This window comes from Triturus cristatus, chromosome 4_1 (genome assembly GCF_964204655.1).
Source record: "Triturus cristatus chromosome 4_1, aTriCri1.1, whole genome shotgun sequence".
NCBI classification, from domain to species: domain Eukaryota; kingdom Metazoa; phylum Chordata; class Amphibia; order Caudata; family Salamandridae; genus Triturus; species Triturus cristatus.
The window spans coordinates 1,108,324,633-1,108,344,667 of NC_140585.1; the positions used below are offsets into that span (position 1 = coordinate 1,108,324,633).

At 47.1% G+C, this 20,035-nt stretch overlaps 1 protein-coding gene across 2 annotated transcripts in view; it reads left to right on the forward strand.

Moving 5' to 3' along the window:
• Nucleotides 1-20,035, forward strand: part of LAMB4 (laminin subunit beta 4) — a 572,267-nt gene that overhangs the window by 375,248 nt on the left and 176,984 nt on the right. For both annotated transcript variants that reach the window (XM_085654108.1, XM_085654109.1), the window contains exons 23-24: nucleotides 17,108-17,332; nucleotides 18,472-18,698. In XM_085654108.1, the coding sequence (XP_085510234.1) occupies nucleotides 17,108-17,332; nucleotides 18,472-18,698 (452 nt within the window). The remainder of the gene's footprint in view (nucleotides 1-17,107; nucleotides 17,333-18,471; nucleotides 18,699-20,035) is intronic.

Sequence of the window (20,035 nt, forward strand, 5' to 3'; positions counted from 1 at the left end):
ATATAGGAGCCGCAATCTAAATATTTGATCAGTAGTGGAGATTTTGGCCCTGAACCCAGCTTGGAGGGGAGTGAGTACGTTACACTCTTCTATACATGACTGAAGTCGCCCCAAAAGTGCACGTGCAAATATTTTCTGTCTCACGTCTAGGAGGCTAATGTTGCGGTAATTAACAGGATTAAGCGGTGAACCCTTTTTAAATATTGGAATAATTTCAGCCCTAGCCCAAGTGGGGGGGAATCGCCATACCCTGAAGTATGGCATTAAACAGGGACCACAAATAAGGGGCCCAGGTGGAAGGCTCGGAGAAAAAAAGGTCACCAGGGATCTTGTCCAACCCTGGCACCTTGGCTGGTATTATCTTGCCCAGTGCTTCTGTAATCTCCTTTAGGGAAAACAGAGGCTTGTCTCGATGGTTTGGCTCTGGGGAGGGGGAGTCATTGCCACCAGCCCGACTTCCTCCTCTGCCATTGAGTATAAAGATTTAAAGTGGGCTTTCCAGACTTCCTCCCCTATATTTGATGATGTGGCTGATTTGCCTTTAGGGGATCCTGTGTTAATCAGGTTCCAGGATGCCCTCATATCGTGGTTGTCCAAAGTAATTCTGAGTGTATCCCATTTTTCGCATTCTCAGCTACTTTTTGCCTTTTGTTATGGCAATTTTAAGGTCGCCCTAGCTTCCTTAATTTGTGGCCTATCATTTGTTTTAATGGTGACTAAAAGGGCTGACTTGGCTGCACTACAGGGTTCATTGTACCAAGGATGTCATGGTATTCTGGTCTGCCTAGGCCTTTTGCTGGTGTAAAAAAAAGATGTCAAGATGGAAAGCAAATGTGGATGGTTATTAGACAATTTAATTTGGGGAGTTGGAGTACCATTGGTCGCAAAAAAATGGTACGCAACAGCAAGAAAGGAATAATTGGGACAATTCCCCCCCAGAGGACTCTCCTCCCTCCATTGGCCAATATTAGACTAGAGTCAAGTTGTGATGGTGTTTTGAAAGTATCAACGTGCGGTGGAGTTACATCTAACACAAGAGCATTATGGTCACTGTCGTGGCGAGGGGTGATCTTAAAATCAAGAACCCTATGCCATGATTTAATGTCAACCAAGAAGTAATCTATAATCGAGGCCTGCCCTGGTCTATTAAAGGTGGGCTTACCAGGACTATCAGATGCTAGAGGGCCATTGCACGCCCTTAATGAGGAACGCAATGTAAGTGTATGCATATGTAGGGCCAGCGGAGTCCAAGCCGGAATGGGCAAAATGTTGGGCTCTGGAATAGCCTAAAGTGAATCCTCCTCACTTGTGATAATTGTGGCCAGGCCGTTCAGAGGTTCAAACTGGCAATTAAAATCCCCACCTATAATTACCCAATAGTTATCCGGGATTGTTAAAAGAAAGGTGGTCAGTCGGTCAAGGATGGGGGAAACTTGGCCATAACAGACCCGCCATGAGAAGATGTTGATCAAAGCAATTCTCATTTTTGTAGTAAAGGTCAAGAAAATACAAAGAATGTCTCGTGATGAAGTCTCTATCTGTTTAACCTCACAGCCAAGGTGCACGCCAACCCAGATGCATAGTCCCCCAGATAGTTTTCCCCTACCTCCCTGGGTAGCTAAAATGCTGTATGACACAAAGCCCAATCTGCATGTGTCCACCCTTGCCCAGGTTTCCTGGAACATGCATATCTCGTGTTGCTCTATAAAAAGCCCCCAATCTGGAATATCCAGTTTGGAGGTGAGTCCTGCTATGTTCCAGGATAATAGCTGCAGGCCTGTTGGGCCAACTTCATTGGCTGTGGTGGTTAAAAGAGAGGAACAAGCCCTTGGATAGACCTGTTGTAGGTCGGTGGTCTCCACCCTCCCAGTCAGGCTTTGATTGTTACCCAAATTGCAATCACTAACTGAAGCAGGAGGGGATTTTGCCATCGATGGTAGGATGGTCTTAGTTGCCTGTGAATCCTGTCGGGATAGATGAGGCAGTAGGTAATCAATTCTCCTGAATTTTTCTATTTACAACTCTTGCTCTTCCCACAAAAACCGTCTCCTGTTCTCCTTTCTGCTTCCTACAGCCTCCCTGCTGTACGAACTCCTCCTGGTGCAGAGATCCCACTCTGGTTTCAAATTGGCGGCTGGGGCTCACATATAGGGGCCCGGTACGCGTTAGTCTGTCAATTGAGTCTAGCGGGCTGTATCTATTTGAGACGGGGAGGTTATAGAAAAGTGGTCTAGGGAGGTCCTGATTCATTCTAGGAGATGGCCTATTCTGATTCCTCATCCCCCAATCGTAACCTGCTCTTCCCGTGTTATGAGGCATAATCCTTGGGGGGAAAAAATATCCTAAGGGTAAGGAAACTATACCCCTATTCTCCTCTGGTAGCTATGATCTAAAAGGGTTTGCACAACTCGTGTATCTCTAATATGTATCACTATACAATCTCCGGGGACATCTTCTGATCTCCATCCCAGCTAGCCTACCCTGACTGTCAATATGATTTCATTTGCATCTTTGTAGGAAAATTGCCTGTGATTGGCCAGCCAAAATATACATTTGTTTTTGAGCTCAGAATGGGATTCTCTACACCCCCTATTCAACTTAGGTACTCCTGTTAACACAATAAAATAGGGAGTTGAGACGGGGGGGATTAATACATGGCAGGGCAGTCCCTGTTTCAGGGGAATCTTCGCGGGGTACTGTCCTTGCTCTATCCCCATAGATTAAACCTTGTTGCTGGATGTCTGGTGCTTGCGGTCTTACTAGTGGTGGCCTAGAGGTAATTTCTATTACTGGCCCTTGGGAAGTCCCCTGTTGATTGGTACTTGTGTCTGATCTTTGAGGCGGTGGGATTCTCGAGCATGGGTCTGCACCCTCCTGATAGATTAGGTTAGGCCTATTGGAGATAGTCAAGGTATTAAGTACTGGGGATACTGGCCTGGTAAAAAGAGGGGCTGGTTGTAAGACTGGAGTTTTTGTTGGCTTGGCCCCCTTAAGGATCGACTCTGCCTTGCCCACCCAATGGTCAACCAATGCTGTTACTTTGTCAACCTGGTCCAATAGAATATTGAGTTTGTCACTTACAATGGACCTGAATTGTACTTGGAGGTCCATCACTAGGTTAGTCATCCAAAGTGATTGCTCAAGGTTCAGCTGTGGTAAAGCCCCTGATTCAGTTACCCCCATGTCACTGTTCTCCGGTTCTTTTTTCCGCTTGGGACCCAAGTTTGTAACAAATTTGTGTTTCCCTTTGTTTTTTGCCGGTGCTCTCCGAAAACATCTCAGCAATGTTTGCTACACAGGCCTTTCTGCGTGTCCTTGGGAGATCTAATGGTGCATCCAGAGTTAGGAATGGGGGTGAGGAGGAACTGTCAGAATCATGAGTGATGGAACATGGGGCTATACCCAGAGTTAGTGAGAGACACCTTTCAGTCAACTCAATTTCCGTAGCAACTGCTCCAATTGCCCTTTGTAGCATTTTATCAATTGAAGTTGGTTGTGAGGGAGGTGCAGATTGCAAGGCGACAGAATTTCTCCCTGTGCATGTGCGTTTACCCATGGCTGGTGGTGGCAGTAGCAGTGGCACAGAATTATTCAAGAAGATTTTGGCCAAAATGATGCTTACCAGTAGTTTGTGTTGAAAGGGTTTGCTAAGGAGTCAGAATATTTTTTTAGACTATGACAGGCTGGAGGGATAGTAGCCACGGGAAGGAGGATGCTTCCTAGAGCTTCTGGGGGTGGCAAACACACATCGATTGGTAATAGCACTAACCTTGTGTGAACTGTCCGATAAGGTTAACAGCCCTGGTGAATCCGCTATCAGAACCAAAAGGGATGGCCCAGCCCAGCCTTCTTCGGGCTCTGACGGGCGCAGACGGACCTGCCCTTGGCCTGGGCTTTGCCCGGGCACGCCCGCGCGCATCCCGCGTTGCGGGAGCCCTCAGGAGCTTTTTAAAGCGCCTCCAGGTGCATGGTACAGGCGTTGGTGGTGGCGGCATGCCGCAAAGGAGCCTGGGACTTGTGGTCCAGGCCCGCTCCCCAGCAGAGTATCAGCAGTGGTGGCAGCAACTTCATGGGTGTTCCGCGCTGCAGGAGCCCTCAGGAGCATTTTAAAGCGCCTCCAGGCGAGTGGTACAGGCATCGGTGGTAGCGGCGTGCTGCAAAGGAGCCTGTGACATGTGGTCCTGTCCCGCTCCCCAGCAGAGTATCAGCAGTGGTGGCAGCAAATTCACGGGCATCCCGCGCTGCTGGAGCCCTCAGGAGCTTTTTAAAGCGCCTCCAGGCGTGTGGTACTGGCGTTGGTGGCGATGGCGTGACGCAAAGGAGCTTAGGACTTGTGGTCCTGTTCCGCTCCCCAGCAGAGTATCAGCAGTGGTGACAGCAAATTCACGGGCGTGCCACGCTGCGGGAGCAATCAGGAGCTTTTTAAAGCTCCAACAGGTGCGTGGTACAGGCGTCGGTGGTGGCAGCATGCCGCAAAGAAGCCTGGGACTGGTGGTCCTGTCCTGCTCCCCAGCAGAGTATCAGCAGTGGTGGCAGTAAATTCATGGGCGTTCCTGCACTGCGGGAGCCCTCAGGAGCTTTTTAAAGCGACTCCAGGTGCGTGGTACAGGCGTCGGTGGCGGCGGCGTGCTGCAAAGGAGCCTGGAACTTGTGGTCCTGTCCCGCTCCCTAGCAGAGTATCAGCAGTGGTGGCAGCAAATTCACAGCGTATTTTTATACAAAACCAATTGGTCTGAAGTTCAGTCTTTAAATGTGTGAATTCATTTGCTGATTGAGTGGGTACAAAAAATGCTTAACACGGTCCTCTGATACTGCCTTGCTGCTCGACCACACTACCACAAATAGATAGTAAGGTTCTATCTAAACTTTACCTCTGCTTACCTTTGGGGTTCCACTGGACTCTGTGCACACTATACCTCACTTTGGTATAGTATATACAGAGTCAGCTTCCTACAGTGTCATATTCACAAAAGTAAGGAACAGAAATCAGGGGAGGAGAGCACCATGAGTGCAAACTCTAAAGTGACACTACTAGCACAATAAAAGCATTTGTTCAAAAGGGTGGGTCCTTAGTTCATGTTAGTATGGTAAATGGGAATGAAAGGGAGGGGGGTCGAGGAACTCCCAAATGGATAGTATCCTAAGAGTTTAGCAGTTTCCCTAAAGGATGACAAGAGGAGGGGGAATCTGGACACTGGTCAGGGCAAGAGAAAGAAAATGAACATTTCTAGGGCTGAGTGAGTGAGTGAGTCCGTAGGGAGGCGCCCCTCAAGCCTCGTTATGCCACTGCCCAGTCTCTGTGGATGGAAAACATGTGCTGAACAAAAAGACTTTGTTAATATCTAAGGAAAAAGTCTTGCTGTTTTTCAGTGCTCTCTGCACTTTGCTGTTGCGCTTAGTGAAGCGCAGTCCAAATATTCGACAGCTAGTATCCATGTCATTCAAGTTAATACCACTGAGCATCTTTATCTCTTTGGGACACCTGTAAGCCATTTGGGAGCTGCATAATCCACCGCTGAGCGCAGGGTCATTTTTAAGGATTTAGGGCCCCTGGGCCAAATGTATTTTGGGGGCCCGTGTTCAGAACAGCTTTACATTTATGATCCAGTTTCAGCTCTTTCATACTCTCTTTGGCCAGGTCACTCACAGTGCACAGGCGCACTTGTCCAAATTCTAAACGTGTTCCCATCTAATATTCAGGGATAGTGATGTGCGTTTTCAGTATAGTAGCACAGCAGCATCCCACTAATTTTACTGCAAATAATCTCTGTGATCCCCTCCCATTTCTCATTTGTGAGGTCCTGTCTGGATCTAAAAGAAACTGTATGGATGATGAATGAAACATAAATACACTTTCTCTGCAAAATGTCTGTAATTGACTCGCACGCATCACCAACATTAAAAATAAATTAAAGGAAAACGGTATTTCAATCTATTTAAAAATTGTTAAAGGTATTCAGGGCAAGACTCTCTGCAAAACAGATCTGGACCTATTTCGGGGGGGTGGGGTGCTGAAAAGCTGGGTTCCTGGGCCAGAGCCCACTTTGGCCATGCCTTTAAATGTCTCTGGCTGAGCGTCTCTTTTTCACACAGTGTGGGACATCATGTGCAAAAGAACGCCTCAGTAGACAAAAACCCTTTCGTGTTCTTCTTTTGGGTACACGTTCGAGTTTTCAGTAGAAAAACACGCTTTTGCTCGCCATTTTAAAAAATGTCATGCAGAATTCTTCTAAACTCTTGCACTGAATCATTTTCTTAATCTTTCAGAACTTTTAAGGAGCACAATGAAAAATTAAATAGACACAGTAATGTAGTGTAAAGTATTTCCGCATAAAGCCACTAGAGGGAACTCTGACACTACGAAAAGTCATTACCTGGAAAAAGCCAGAAGTTAAGGATGGGAAGGCTTCCTGCCAGACATGAATAAATAATGATATGCGTTGCAGACTCTTTCAAAAACTCTTGTAAATACTAAAAAAAAATTTTTTAAAAGGGATCCTGATCCTTCTTTGATGAGTGTGCATTAATCTAGCCGTCATTTTTCGTGGCATCCATTATAGAGCGAACCTGAGATTAGGGTGACTAGGATTTTAAAAACCAAAACTCGGGACATTTCGCCACAAATGGAACAAGGACTTTAGCTTTACATCCACCGAGGGGCACGACAGAGCTCATCAACACAGAAACACACACAACGAGGTACTAAGGAAATAAAAAAAATGGATTTTTAAAGCCAGTATCATATCTGTTAACTGGGGAGAGGTTGTGGTCTGACGGCTAGATTTTCAACTTTGGTTTTTGGAAACCAGGGTTCGAGCCTCGGGGTCGCCTCCACATCCTGTGATTCTAGGCAAATCACTTCATCTCCCCGTGCCTGAATGTGTCCTTGTGTAACGTAACCGGTGCTCTTGTAAAGCGCTGCAATACCTTCGGGTCGAGTTCGCGCTATATAAATCTGCATAAAAAGAATAATAATTAACTTGCTTTCGATTAACGGCTGATAGCTAGTCCTATTGTCAGGAGCGGATGGTATTGGGAAAAGGGAGCCGGGGAGGGTGGGTCTAACGGGGGACAACGGAGATTAAAATCAAAATGTAGGGGAGGGACAACAAATGCAAGAAAAGTTACCTGCAGCCCTCCAACATGGCGTCGTGCTCTTCCACGCAGCTGCAGGCAGGCACAGGCTCCCAGCCTACCCTGTGGCCAATCCTAAAGCTGCTATTGGCCTGAGTGCCATGATGTGCGCTCCAGGACAGACTGGGAATCTGTGCCTGCCTGCTCTCTCCAACCCCAGCAATGCAGCTGGGGTTGGAGAGGAGTCACTGTGCATGTGGTTTTTGGCCAGACTAAAACTGCCGGCCAAAAACCACATGCGCAGTGTATGTAGAGCCCACCACTCCTCTCCAGCTGATCATAACCCTGGCCCCGCCCCAAGCTAAATAAAACGATAATAAAAAGGGTTAAACCCCTTTTATGATTGTTTATTTTTGCATTTTTTAAAGTGCTGGGGGGTGGGGGTGACACTCCCCGCCATAGCGGAGGAGCAGCTGCTGCCTACTGTAGAACACAAACAAGCATGCATCCCATTGTCAGACCTGCCAACTCATGCGGTTCCATCGTGTGTCCCATGCACTCGCTCCGAAATCACATGGAGGAAGAGAAAATGACCTGGAATCTACTGCACCAAGTGGCTTTCCAGTTCGTCTTTGGAAGCTCTGAGGAGCCAATGTCCTCTAAATGTTGTTAAAACACCTTGGCGACCCTTTGTGTTTTTTTTGTTTTTTAAGGGATGGGGGCTTGGTGAGGGTCAAAGAGGCTCCCGAGGCCCGCCCTCTCCAAGGACCCATCCCCTCCTCACACTGAAATAAATTTATAAATTTGCATTTCTGCATTGTGGACCCTCTCTGAAAACCGGCACATGAGACAAATTTGCAAAAATCTGCAGGGGCAGCTGGAGAAAACCCTGGAGTGTCCCAGCAAATCCGGGACACCTGGTCACCCCAAGTGAGATCCGATCGCATGCACATCCCATGCAATACACACCCACTATCAAAAAGACCCGAACACAATCCATTTATGAAGTAATATTGATAGAGAAATTCAAGGGCAGCTTTAAGAAGCGATAAACTTGTATGTATCTATCCCGTTCATTTGGAATTTCCAAGTTATGATCACTGAAGTGCCAATGATGTAAAATGCATGTATTTGTGTTATATTACAGTAAGCGTACTAGAGGACTCCAGTGCAATTTTCCATTTAATGATGTCAAAGGTTTGTCTGTTTTGTTCGTACTCTGCAGCGACCTCCTAACTACGTGAGTGCCACATAAAAACAACAAATTAACTAGATACACCTTCGTCACCAGATGTTGTGTCTGTCCGACACAGGTATTGGCATGCACTGTCTTTATTGTAGCCCACAGTAGTGCAGAGAAGTTCTCTCTCATCACAGTCACTGCCCAAACTGACTTGTTTCCTTCTTCCCCTAGCTACTTCTGTCTTCGACTCTACAGGAGAGAGCATCAGTCCAAAAACTTAGGGGTGACCATACAATGAGAGGCGTTTCAGTTTATTCTTTATTGTTATTAGTTAATAAAAACCAGCACAATACAGTTGAATACATATTAAAAAAACGCTTTTTTTTAAAAATAATCAATTTTCTTAAACACATTGATTGGTGCAACACAGAAGAATATCTTGGATTTGTTAAAATAGAACGTTATAAAATTAATTCAGTTCATAATTGTAGGTACACTTCACCATTTTGTTAATGTGGCGTGTGCGTCTGTAAAAAACGAAAATTCCACAGTTCTAGATATCGACATCCTGCTATTGGTTTTATCATCATATCAATATCTTATAGTCTTACGTCTGGAAAAGATCCTTGTGCTGTTGTATACTACTTATAGTTCTATTTTACTGCTTTGTCATGAGATTGTAAAAACTTCAGAAGTTTACAATTTAACTGAGGATCTGTGGAGTCCAGACTTCTCATGATGGCTGTTCTACACGTTCGAATCCCTTGCTCATTAAATAAGCGTTTTAAAAGTGCTCGACGCACGTTGTTCAATTTGGGACATATACAGACCGAATGCACAAAGTCTTTATCACATAGTCTGCACATTCTTTAGCCTTTATATCGCCATACTGGTTTGTCTGACAGAGATGGTGGATCACCTAGGCGCATAGTCAATAGTTTTTTCTTAAAATACACCAGATAAGTTAGATGTAGGTAAGTTGCCGGTTGCAATGTGACATACGTTTGAATTGTTATCCATGCATGGGCTCGCCACAAAAATATACTTTTATCATCAACTAGCGAATTCATTTTTGCTGCTTTATTCACGGCTTGGCAAAAGAGGCATTTCCTCAGAGTATTTAAAAAGTTGGACATGTACTTTTAACTTTTACATGTTCTGGTGGTAAAAAAGCCTTACATTTGTTTTTCACTACTGCATGTCCTGCCTCTTCCATAGGATAACATTGAGTTACCTTATTACATTTAATAAGTGACAGCTTTCAATTGTGAACAGATAGGGATATCAAGTTTGGTGTCTAAAGAATTGTAATTTAAAACTATCTTTAATGGTGCTCTGTTTTAGTCAGTCGGCATTCCCTCTATCTAGCCTTTGGTGGCCTTCTGAATTGAATCTCCCACCAATACCGGTTGCATCTGCTAAAAATCTAGGGATTAGGTTTCTCTTTTGAGGCCTCAATCCGGCATATTTCTTCCTCCTGTTTTGTTAAGTTGAGATCTGTTGGAAACCTATTGCGTTTTCTCCCAGAGGAGACCCGAAAGATCATTGTCCATGCGTTGGTGACCTCGCATTTGGATTACGACAATAGAGTGCATCTGGGGCTTCCAGCTTTTCGGATTCATAATTTACAAATAATACAGAATATGGCAGCTAGGCTCATTCTTCGGGTATCTTTTTGCCATCAGATCTCCCCCCATTTGAGGCAACTTCATTGGCTTCCGGTTACCAAGAAGATTGAGTGTAAAGCACTGACATTTGGCTTCAGAGCCTTAAGGGGCATAGGGCCTAACTATCTCAGGAATAGGCTTAGCATGTACCAGCAGGAGCGAGTCTTGAGATCTAACCACCTGCGACTCCTTCGCACTCCAAGGTTTGCCAAAGCACGATGAGGTGGTAGGCCATTCTCAGTACGGACGGCTAAGTGCTGAATTACCGGCCTACCCACATACGCATGGCCGAGACGGAACAGGGATTGAGGAAAGATCTAAAAACATGGCTCTTCAGTGAAGCTTAGATTGTGCTGGCCAGTCTATTCTTCAGTCTTGGTTTGAGCGCCAGGATGCCTCAGCTGATGTAGCTGCGTGCTGTACAAATGTCTTTGACTGATTGATTGATTGATTGATTGATTGAATGGTAAATTCGAATTTTAAGTCAGTATTCCGTAAATGTCACTTTTAGAAAGGTTGCATTTTCTTGCCCCAGCCATTTGGTGCCTGCAGCCTCTATCTTGGTTCACATGACTAGGTGTAGCTGGCAGTTGGTCTTTGTGTATTACTCCCAGAGATAGTGATACAAAGGGGAAATAGGTGCTGGCAGGATGGGCCGTCTCTGACTTGATTGAGGGCGGAACTGTCACCTATCACACTTGCACATTACAAAGACTCTGCCTCAGAGCACTTACCAAGGGTATCACACTAGTCTTTTGTGCCCCCAGACAAGCTGGGGCCAGGGCAGGGAGGCAGGGCCTTCCAAGCACCTCTGTGGGGGTGGAACCCTCTAGAAGCTTCTCCTACATCAAAGCTGGCACAAAGGATAAATAGTGAACCATTAGACCGAATTCTTCAGTACACCTCTGGACCAGTGGAAGACTCAAAAGGATGGCTGTGCTGCTCTACTCCAAGAAGGACTGCTACTCTGCTGCCCTTTCTTCTCTGCTGTCCTGCTGCTTGAGTGGGAAGTGCTGGCCCTGTATCAGTACCACCAGAATGACTTCGAGGGCTAGTTGGCTGGCCTCCTGATTAGAGCCTCAGGGACAGTGCTTTAAATGGGCCGGTACTATCCGGTACTAAGTACCAGCACTTTTTTTTTTGAGAGGGAGAGTACCTGCACTTCTTCAGAGAGACATAATACTTTTAATTGGAGAGTACTGGTATTTCTCAGAAACAAGAAAGTACTCTGGTACAGAGTACCTGCACTTCTATTTTTCCATTTCGAGCACTGCTCAGGGACAGAGAAGGCTCCAACCATCTTGAACCCTGGACTCTGCCTGCTGTGAGTCCTAACCCCCCAAGTGGTGTCTCGCCCTGGATGCCTGGAAGTGGGTATAAAGGAGCTCTGCCAGTCCAGCTGTGGTCCCCATCAGAACTGATGCAAAGCAGCGCAAAGCCTCACAGGACAGGTGCCAGCCTCATTGGAATCGATGCCAAGTGACGCAAAACCCCACAAAGCTTTGCCACACAACTGCCGGCTTCATCAAAACCGATGCAGAGTGACGTGAAGCCCTGCCTCAAAGCTGCCTGCTTCATCAGAACCAATGCAAAGTGACGCAAAGCCCCACCAAGCTTCGATACGCAGCACACCAGAACTGACTCATAGCAACACAAAGCCTCGCGGCGCAGCTTCATCGGAACCAATGCCAGAAGACATGAAGACTTGCAAAGCAACAACGCATACACCACACACCAAGGACATAAGGTAGTTTGTTCAACGGGCCTAACTTGGTCCCTGTATTTGGCCTGCGCTTCATTGCAGTCGGCCTGGACTGACCAGGTAACCACAGTTGGCTCTCTGTGCTTTTAAACGCTATTTTTACCTAAATTTTTAAAACTTTCATACCTCTGGTTCTGCTTGTTTTGGTGCTAAATCATTTATTAAAATGTTCTCTACCTTTCTAAATTGGTGTGGGTTTTTATTTTATTGTGTTTTCACTTTACTAAAGTTCAAAGTGCTAAATATATACTTTACAAATGGCCTCTAAGTGAGGCCTGACTGCTTTGTGCCAAGCTACCATAGAGTTGAGCACAGGTTAATTTGGGGTTTGCTTGTTTTTCAGCCTGACAAGAACTGTGGTTGATGCTTGAGTAGGGATTCTCCCCCACCTCCCCTTGATCCAGCAAAAGGCCAGGATGAACATTTCACAATCAGCAAATTATTAAAAAATGGGCCAATACACATTCAAGTTTCCTGACTGTTTTGCTGGGGGTCAAGTTTTATTTTCACCTTGATCTGAATTAGTCAATGTCTAACTAACCTTCACAGATCAACACTCTTCCTTTGGTCAATGGACCATTAGTCAAGTAGTCGATGGTGATATTAACAAATTCATTAGTCTATTTTATAGCTTTCAATAAAATAATCACATACTCCGGGTAAGATTCAATGAATTTTACCTAATAACTCATTCAAAATGAACCCTCATTTGTACAGATTCACAGTGCAAACTCCATCAACTTTCATGGGAGAGAAAATTCATTTATCAAATTACATTCAAATTACAGACACATTCAACAATTTTAATGCATTAGGAGTGATAGATGAAGAGTCAAAAGACATAATAACTCATACTCTGCAAAAGATATGCAAATTTTAAGACAGAATAATATTTACCAAATGGTGAAACGGGAAAACCCAACCCCCGGCCAAAAGGACTGGTGGAGGTCACCTGATTAAGAGTCAGGAGACAAAGACTATAGGACAGGTGCAGGATAGGATGATACTTACTACACTTCTCTAGAACCCCGACACACCAGAGCGCATCCCTCTCTTACACTCTCTCCCTCCTCAATATTCACCCACAAATCATCAATCTAATTAGGCTGTCTTTCAGGATTGAATCTTCCCAGTCTGTTCTCTTCCAGCAGCAGCTCTCGACTACACCTCACTCAGCATTGTCAATCCCTTTCTTAACTTAATTCACTCTAGTTATAGTCTTTATTTCTGCATGTCCCACCCTCAAAAGTTGCAAGTCTCAGTGGATCACGGATTTTGATTGGGCAGGAGCAGTGGAGTTGTCATCACCTCATGCTGTCATTCTGAACTTTTTGTCTAACAAACCCTTCCCATTTAATTTATTCATTTTCCGGTGACATTTCCTTTCACACACATTCACAGAAACAGATTAGATACAAATTTATTTATAATTCCACAGTTGAAGAGCGTTCCCAGGCTTCTGTCCTTGGCTCTTGGCAGCCTGTCAATGGTCCGGTCAACAGGTCTCTTCAAAACTTCAGTGCGCATACTCAACTTGTGTTACGTTTCAACCGCCATCTTTTCCCTTGACTTAGCACATCAGGCCCAAAAGCACACTATTAATAAATTAAATTCATGCAAGCATATGCCAGGCAAGCGGTGCCTCGAGACCTACAGTTAGTAACTCTTTGCGCATGCGTGAGAATATCCCTCTCACATGGGTTAATCACATGGTTATTTTCACGGTTCTGGTTCGCACATGCACACAACAATTTTCGGTTTCAAGCGGGATTTCAGTTACGTAGCAATTATTCTTTGTTATTTAAGCATGCACAAAAGCTCTTATCCCCATATGTAAATGTCGTGTGTATGTTAGTGTTAGAAGGTGGTTCTGACACTATGGGCCGCCCGGATTTTTCGCTTTTTGAGCACCTTATTGTGGAGCTTTTACTGTGGGGGAGCCTCATAAGTTGGGACTCACCCACAGTGAACTCAGGATGGAAGAGACATGCCAGGGAATGTCAGTGTGTTTTACTGTGTTTTCACTTCCTTATTCCACTATGGGAATGTGGAGCCAGGGGCTAGTTTCACTTTAATTAGGCCTACAGATTCCAGACACGCACTTAAGTCCACTGTAGCAAATGTGAAAAGAAGTATTCTGCAGAGTCCAAAGTCATATTTGTACTGCTTTTGGGTCATCCAGAACTGTCATATTCCTCTGAGCCAGCCAGGACCAGACCCAGGCTGAGAGCTGACCTCAGCTGGATGGATTGATAACCTTTCTTCCACAAGCTAGGGCCTCCTCTCCACGAAAGGAAGATGGGAGGGGCTGCAGGCCAATCCATCAACTGCTGTCGCTGGGTGCCAGGCACCAGGCTGCACCAAGGAGGGAAGGCAGCGTGGAAGGAGTTGGGTTTCAGAGGCTATGTGGCCAGAGACACTGGACGACGCCATTTTGAACAAACCCAGAGGCTGGACAAGAAGGAGGGAGCAGGGGCAGGAAAGTGATGTGTCGCTGTTTGATAGGACCAACAGGGACTTCCTGCCAGCCCCCTACTCAACTTTTAAAAAGTGCTTGCACAGGAAGAGAAGCTCTCTCTGGGGTGTGGTCGGCGGATGTTGAAGGTGCTGGAGCCTGGCGCAATGGGCAGTTGGAAGGGGAGACCCCCTGACTGCCCCCAGGACCCTAACAGCACCAGAAGAAGAGCCCAGGACCGGTGCGCAGGAGCAGTGGCCTCTGCGCAGGGAAAGGAGGGGCCCGGAACCAGAGCCAGGCGAAAGGCAGGCGCAGGGAGCCAGTGAAGACCGTTCCCTGCATAGGGCACCCCCTTGGAGACTCGGGGGAGGAAGGAGAGTGCACCCAGTGGCTGGGGGGCGCCACCAGGAGCAAGAGGACGCAAAAATGGAGAAGATCGGACCCCTGGGGGCTGAGATATGCCCCCCAGAAGGTACACGACCTTTGACCTTTGATGGGACCGATGCCGAAGCACGTGGGGCTCCTCTGCCGGTCTGGCAACTGCCCCCGGGGTGGGTCAGGTCCCGGGGGCTGCCCCCCAAGGAAGAAAAGTCAGGGTGCGCCGTCGCACACCCCGTGAAGGTACCCCCGCGGGGTGCCAGGAGCCTACCCTGGCCCCCGCCGAAAAAGGTGGATGGGGAGCGCCGTCGTGCTCCCTATGAAGATGGCCCTAGGCAGGGGGCCAGGAGCCCACCCTGGCCCCCACCGATACGGAGCGAGGGGGAGCGCCGTCACGCCCACCCGAAGATGTTCGGGGGCCCGTTACCCCATCCCCGGGCCCCGAGTGTGGAGGAGGTGGGGGGAAGTGCCGCTGCACTCCCCCCGAAAAACCGCTCCATTGTGAAGGCTGCGTGTCTGCCCGCTGGAGCGGGCAGACGAGAAGAGTCGTGCCGGCTCCCGCGGCAGCACGCAAGGGTGCTGGCCGTGCGGGGAGCCGGCGGGGGCAGCCGGGGGTGGGCTCCCCGGGCTGCCCTCCCTCAAGGAGGCATGCTGGGGTCCCGGGTGGGACCGGGACCCCGAGCAGGAAGAGCGGAGGCGCGAGGGGCCCGGGTGGGACCGGGCCCCAGAAATCAGAAAGAGCGGCCGGGGGTGGGCTCCCCGAGTCGCCTAGCGGCACCTGGGGGTCCGGTTGGGACCGGGCCCCCCACCAAAGGGAGGAGAAGCGGCGAAGCCGCCAGCATCGCCAGCGCGGCTCTCCCCGGCACAGCGGGAGAGCCGCTCATCTATTATTCACAGGAGGGAGCTCTAAGCGCCCCATAATGCCTTGCAAGGCATGGGGAGAACATAGTTTTTGGCGCCTGGTGGCCCCCAGAGGAGGGGGTCACCCTCATGAGTGAAAGACAGTGCATGGGGGCTGCAGGAGCACCGCAGTCTCCCCCAGCCTAACGGAGAACCGTCCCCCCATAAGTTTCATGGGGCATCTGAAAGAATAACCCCTCAAGGGCTCAGCCAGCATCTATCACATTCTGGGCTGGAACGTATGTTTTACAGCCGAGGGTGTACTGCGAAGTGCATCACGGAGGGAAGGACTGAGTTGGGGATGTCTGGAGAAGGGCATCCCTTGGAGGTGAAGTGGTGTAACTGCACCGAAATGCATTTACTGATGGTTATTTCTTTCAGAGGGACTGAAATTCATCTGTTTAATGGGATGTGCTGGTGTAAGGTGATGTCATAAGCCAAGTGGGGTTATGTTGCCAGACAGTCCTGCTAGGGTGTCTGGCTGTATATGCGTAATCCTGTGATTTCATCTGTGATGCCTTTAGGGGCTGTAATTGCAATGCATTCAAATGATTAACTAAGGTGATGAGTACTGTCATTCTAAAGTGTGTGTAAACATGGATTCTTGCTGCTGCGCTTAGGTGAAGTCCCCCGACTGCTAGCCCTTAAGATATAGAGGTGCATACTTTATGGTCAGTAGGAGATGCTCAGTCAGGGCCATGTGTCACCAAGGCAGGTTTACCCCTTTTTAATGCTTGTTGAGGTAATGGGGTGGGTCGCCACTGGGATGGTGCCAGTGCGCAGGGCCCTCGGTCAAGGTTATGTTCAACTAACGGCATGGGGGCAAGTTGATGTGCATATATGGGAGTGGTGGTACTAGACCCCACCCCCCCTGCGGGAGGGGTGGAGATGTTATGCAATGTCACAAAGTAATTCCAACAGCTTATGTATATTTGTAAATTGGTGCATAGTATTGAGTGGTGTGTGTGTTTAATAAATGTACTCTTACTTTTATAAAGCAAAGTACAGACTGGACAATCAATTATTGAGTGTTATTTTTGTGCACCTGCAAATGGCGATTACTAGCCCACACCACCTCCCTTGAGTAAGCCTCAGACTGCTCTGCAACGCTACCCTCTGAGAGTCAGGCGCTACAATTGGGTGTTTGGTTCCCAGTGAAGGACAAATGTAGTCATGTTATTTGTGCAGGCCTCACAGATGCTGCCTCGTTTTCCAACAGTTAGTTTTCTTTTATCTACTATTTCTTATTATTAGTACCTGTTAATGAGAGGTTGATCCGAGCAAGTTTCTTTTCCTCAAAACCTTGCTCCATCACCCTTACCCCCCAATCAGCAACTCAATTTTCTACAGCAAGGTTTAAACAGATCTGTTCTAAATGAAATCAAATGTTTTGATACTAATGAGCTGATGAAAATAAAATATCACTTTTATTTTCAATCACACTTACCCCTCTTGCTAGCAACCTTTAGGTCTGCTTACAGCCCTATTTAGCCCTATTCAGGGGACTCGTAGTTGGTAATCATTCACAAAGCTCGAACGATAGCATTTCGTTGTTTCTTCTTTACCTGCCTGACTCCTCTCTCAATCCTGGGCCACAAACATGAAATGTTCTTTGGGGCCCACACCTTTAGGCCCACCACTTGCTATTATATAATTTTGAATTCATTTTTGTTTTTTGTTTTCCTTAGGCAACCAGTGCAATGAATGCCCTCCTGGGTTTTTTGGAAACATCAGACAGAAGGGAGAAAAGTGTGCCCCATGTTCTTGTAACAACAACATTGACGTCACAGACCCGGCCTCCTGTGACAGGGTCACCGGGGAGTGCTTGAACTGCCTTCACAACACGCATGGGCCCAACTGCCAGTTCTGCAGGCCTGGCTACTTCGGATCTGCGCTCGAGCGGAACTGTAAGAGTAAGTGCAGAGCAGTCGCCTGCCATAGGCCCTGGGCAACAGAACAATGTCCGGAAAAAAAATCACCCAATGCTGCCTTCTTGCTGATGCTTGCACACTTGTCTCGTTGTATGCAAATGTATTGAATGTCGCATCTTTGGAGGTTGTAGTGAGTGAGGCATTTAGAATGGGGCAGTCAAACCCATTCCAGAGGGGGCACTCCATGATGATCATGGTGGAGTTAGAGGGGTGACTGTCCAGTCTCCTAGGTGTCCCTTTTGGCTACTAGTATTGCATGTTGGTAAAGTTTTGATCTGAAGTATTCCGTGCAAACGTCTTTATTAAGTGAAGACGAGAAAGCTCAGGCGCTGGTATTTAATAAACTTGTGGGTAGTGTTGGTGGTCAAATATTTATTTATTTATACATCCATGTATTTATCTAATTAACCTAAATGGGGCTTAGAGCCTGTTATCCAGCTAAGCAGATGACAATTGGTAGGCATAGGTCTGTTTGATATGGCTGAAGGGCGTTCCAGGAGTAGTACTAAGCCACTGTGTTAACACCATTGTGTTTCATACCGAGTCTTGAACCTTCGTCTTCCTTTTACCATCAGCACATGGGGGTATTACCGCCCTAATCTCACTGGGCAGACAAAGGCCCAACAAGACTCAAGTTGTACAACTCACTGCTTTTGGAGTGTTTTCACTGGGAACCCAGGGTTGGTGGTGTTGCAGTAATCCAGGCTGGGTGTTACTAATGCAAGCATCAAGGTGAATTAGTTAGATGTTTGTAGTTCTGGAAAGATATCTCATAGTAAATGCAAAAATAAAGTATGCCTGAAAATTCCAATTTGAAACTCTGAAGGTCTCTACAAAGGAAGGGATGTGAAGTATGTTTTCACAAGGGCTTCTAAGTGGCTGGCTGTGTTTAGTGCATTGTTGATGCCCAGCTAGGCTTGATTTCTACAGTTACCAATACATACATGCATTCATACATACAAGAGCAAGTAACGGACAGGGGCCTCTGAACGAGCTTTTCAACAGAAGCCGGTGAGTAATAGACAAGGTGAGCATGCCAACACAAGAAGTGATTCAAAGATGTATTTCTCCTTGAATAAAACTCGAAAATCATGCCTGTCTGTGTTTTTACTTCTTTTAAGGATGCACTTGCAACTCTCAGGGTATCAACCCAATCGAGTGTCCTCCAGATGAAGGCTACGAGCAGTGTGTCTGTGACCAAGAAACTGGCCAATGTCCATGTTTACCCAATGTGATCGGCATAAACTGTGACCAGTGTGCCCCTGGAACATGGAACATGGTCAGAGGAGAGGGCTGCCAGTTCTGCGACTGTGACCCCAACACTTCCGAAAGCAACGAATGCAATCAGGCAAGATATCCTAAAGCACAACCAATGTCACCATACAGGCTCACACGGGACCAGGAAGTACCAATGTTTTGTTTTATAAGCCAAAGAATCTAACTTGATCCTTTTCAATGCATCACTTGAATGTTGAAAGTTGAATATATTTGTTGTGTATTCCTGATTATAATGAGGCCCTTCACCAGAAATGATATTTCCTTGCTAGGACACAAGCAGCTTTCTCTTCTTCTCTGTATTTGTGAAACACTGGCCTAAATACAGCCACCTCCATGCCAGTGATCTTAAGGCCCAAATTGGCTGTTCATGGGCACAAGATCACCATCTTAGCACTAGAATCAATATGCCAGGGGCAATGCCATGCTCTTCATGGTTAAGCCCTGCCCTTTACCATCTAGTGTTTGGAAATTAGAATGTGTTTCTTTAAAAGAGGCAGCTGGCTACCACAACATGAGCCTACCATTCCAAGGCCCAGGTTCACAAAGGGCCTCTGTACTCGTGCGAAGGCCCGCAGTCGTAGTTGCAGCCCGCACTCGTGGCGAGACCTTCGCAATTAGAAACTGTAATGCTGGGGTCCTGCCACGACTGCGGGGCCTCTGGTGGCCCTTTGTGAATTGGGCCCTGTGAGTGCAGGAAATCATTAAAATCATTCACAAGCACTCTGCAGACACTGTCCATGGCAAGATGTAGGTCTTTGGTTTTCTTGTAGCTCTGTATTTTCAATGTTCCTGTTTTTTCATTACTGCGCTGATGGAGTGGATGTTGATTGTCTCATTAGCTCATTGTTCTGTCTGCATTAGTCGTATGGATCACTGATGGGCTGAATAAATACATCAAACAATTCTTAGACCCTGGTAGATCAGCTTGTAATGCAGGGGTGGCTCCTCCGCTAAGGTGGAGCAGCGTCACCCCACTGCCTTTCAGCACAGTAAAAAATAAAAAATAAAATGATAATAACACAATGATATTATTTTATTTTTCAGTGCTGAGGCAGTTTTGTGGGGCGGGACTGGGCAGCGCACTGGGGAGGAGTAGTGGCACTCTCCCAAGTGTACTATTGTCTGGTATCTTCGGATTCTGTTTGATCCCAGGCAGCTTCGACCAGTCAGCTTTGAGCTTCGTGCAAATTTCTTGGGGTCAGCTCCCGACCTAGAGGGGGTATTCAACTCCGCTGCTTCTGGTCCGATCACAGTGGCGTACTGGGGGGAAGGGGGGTGGGGAATGGGCTGTCCACCCCTGGTGGCACTTTTTGGGGGGGCCGCGCAGAGGTGAGCAAGTTGTCTGTAGACTACCACCCCCCACACCCCCACCAGAGAACAAGTCGTATGTCGACCCCCACCCAGAAC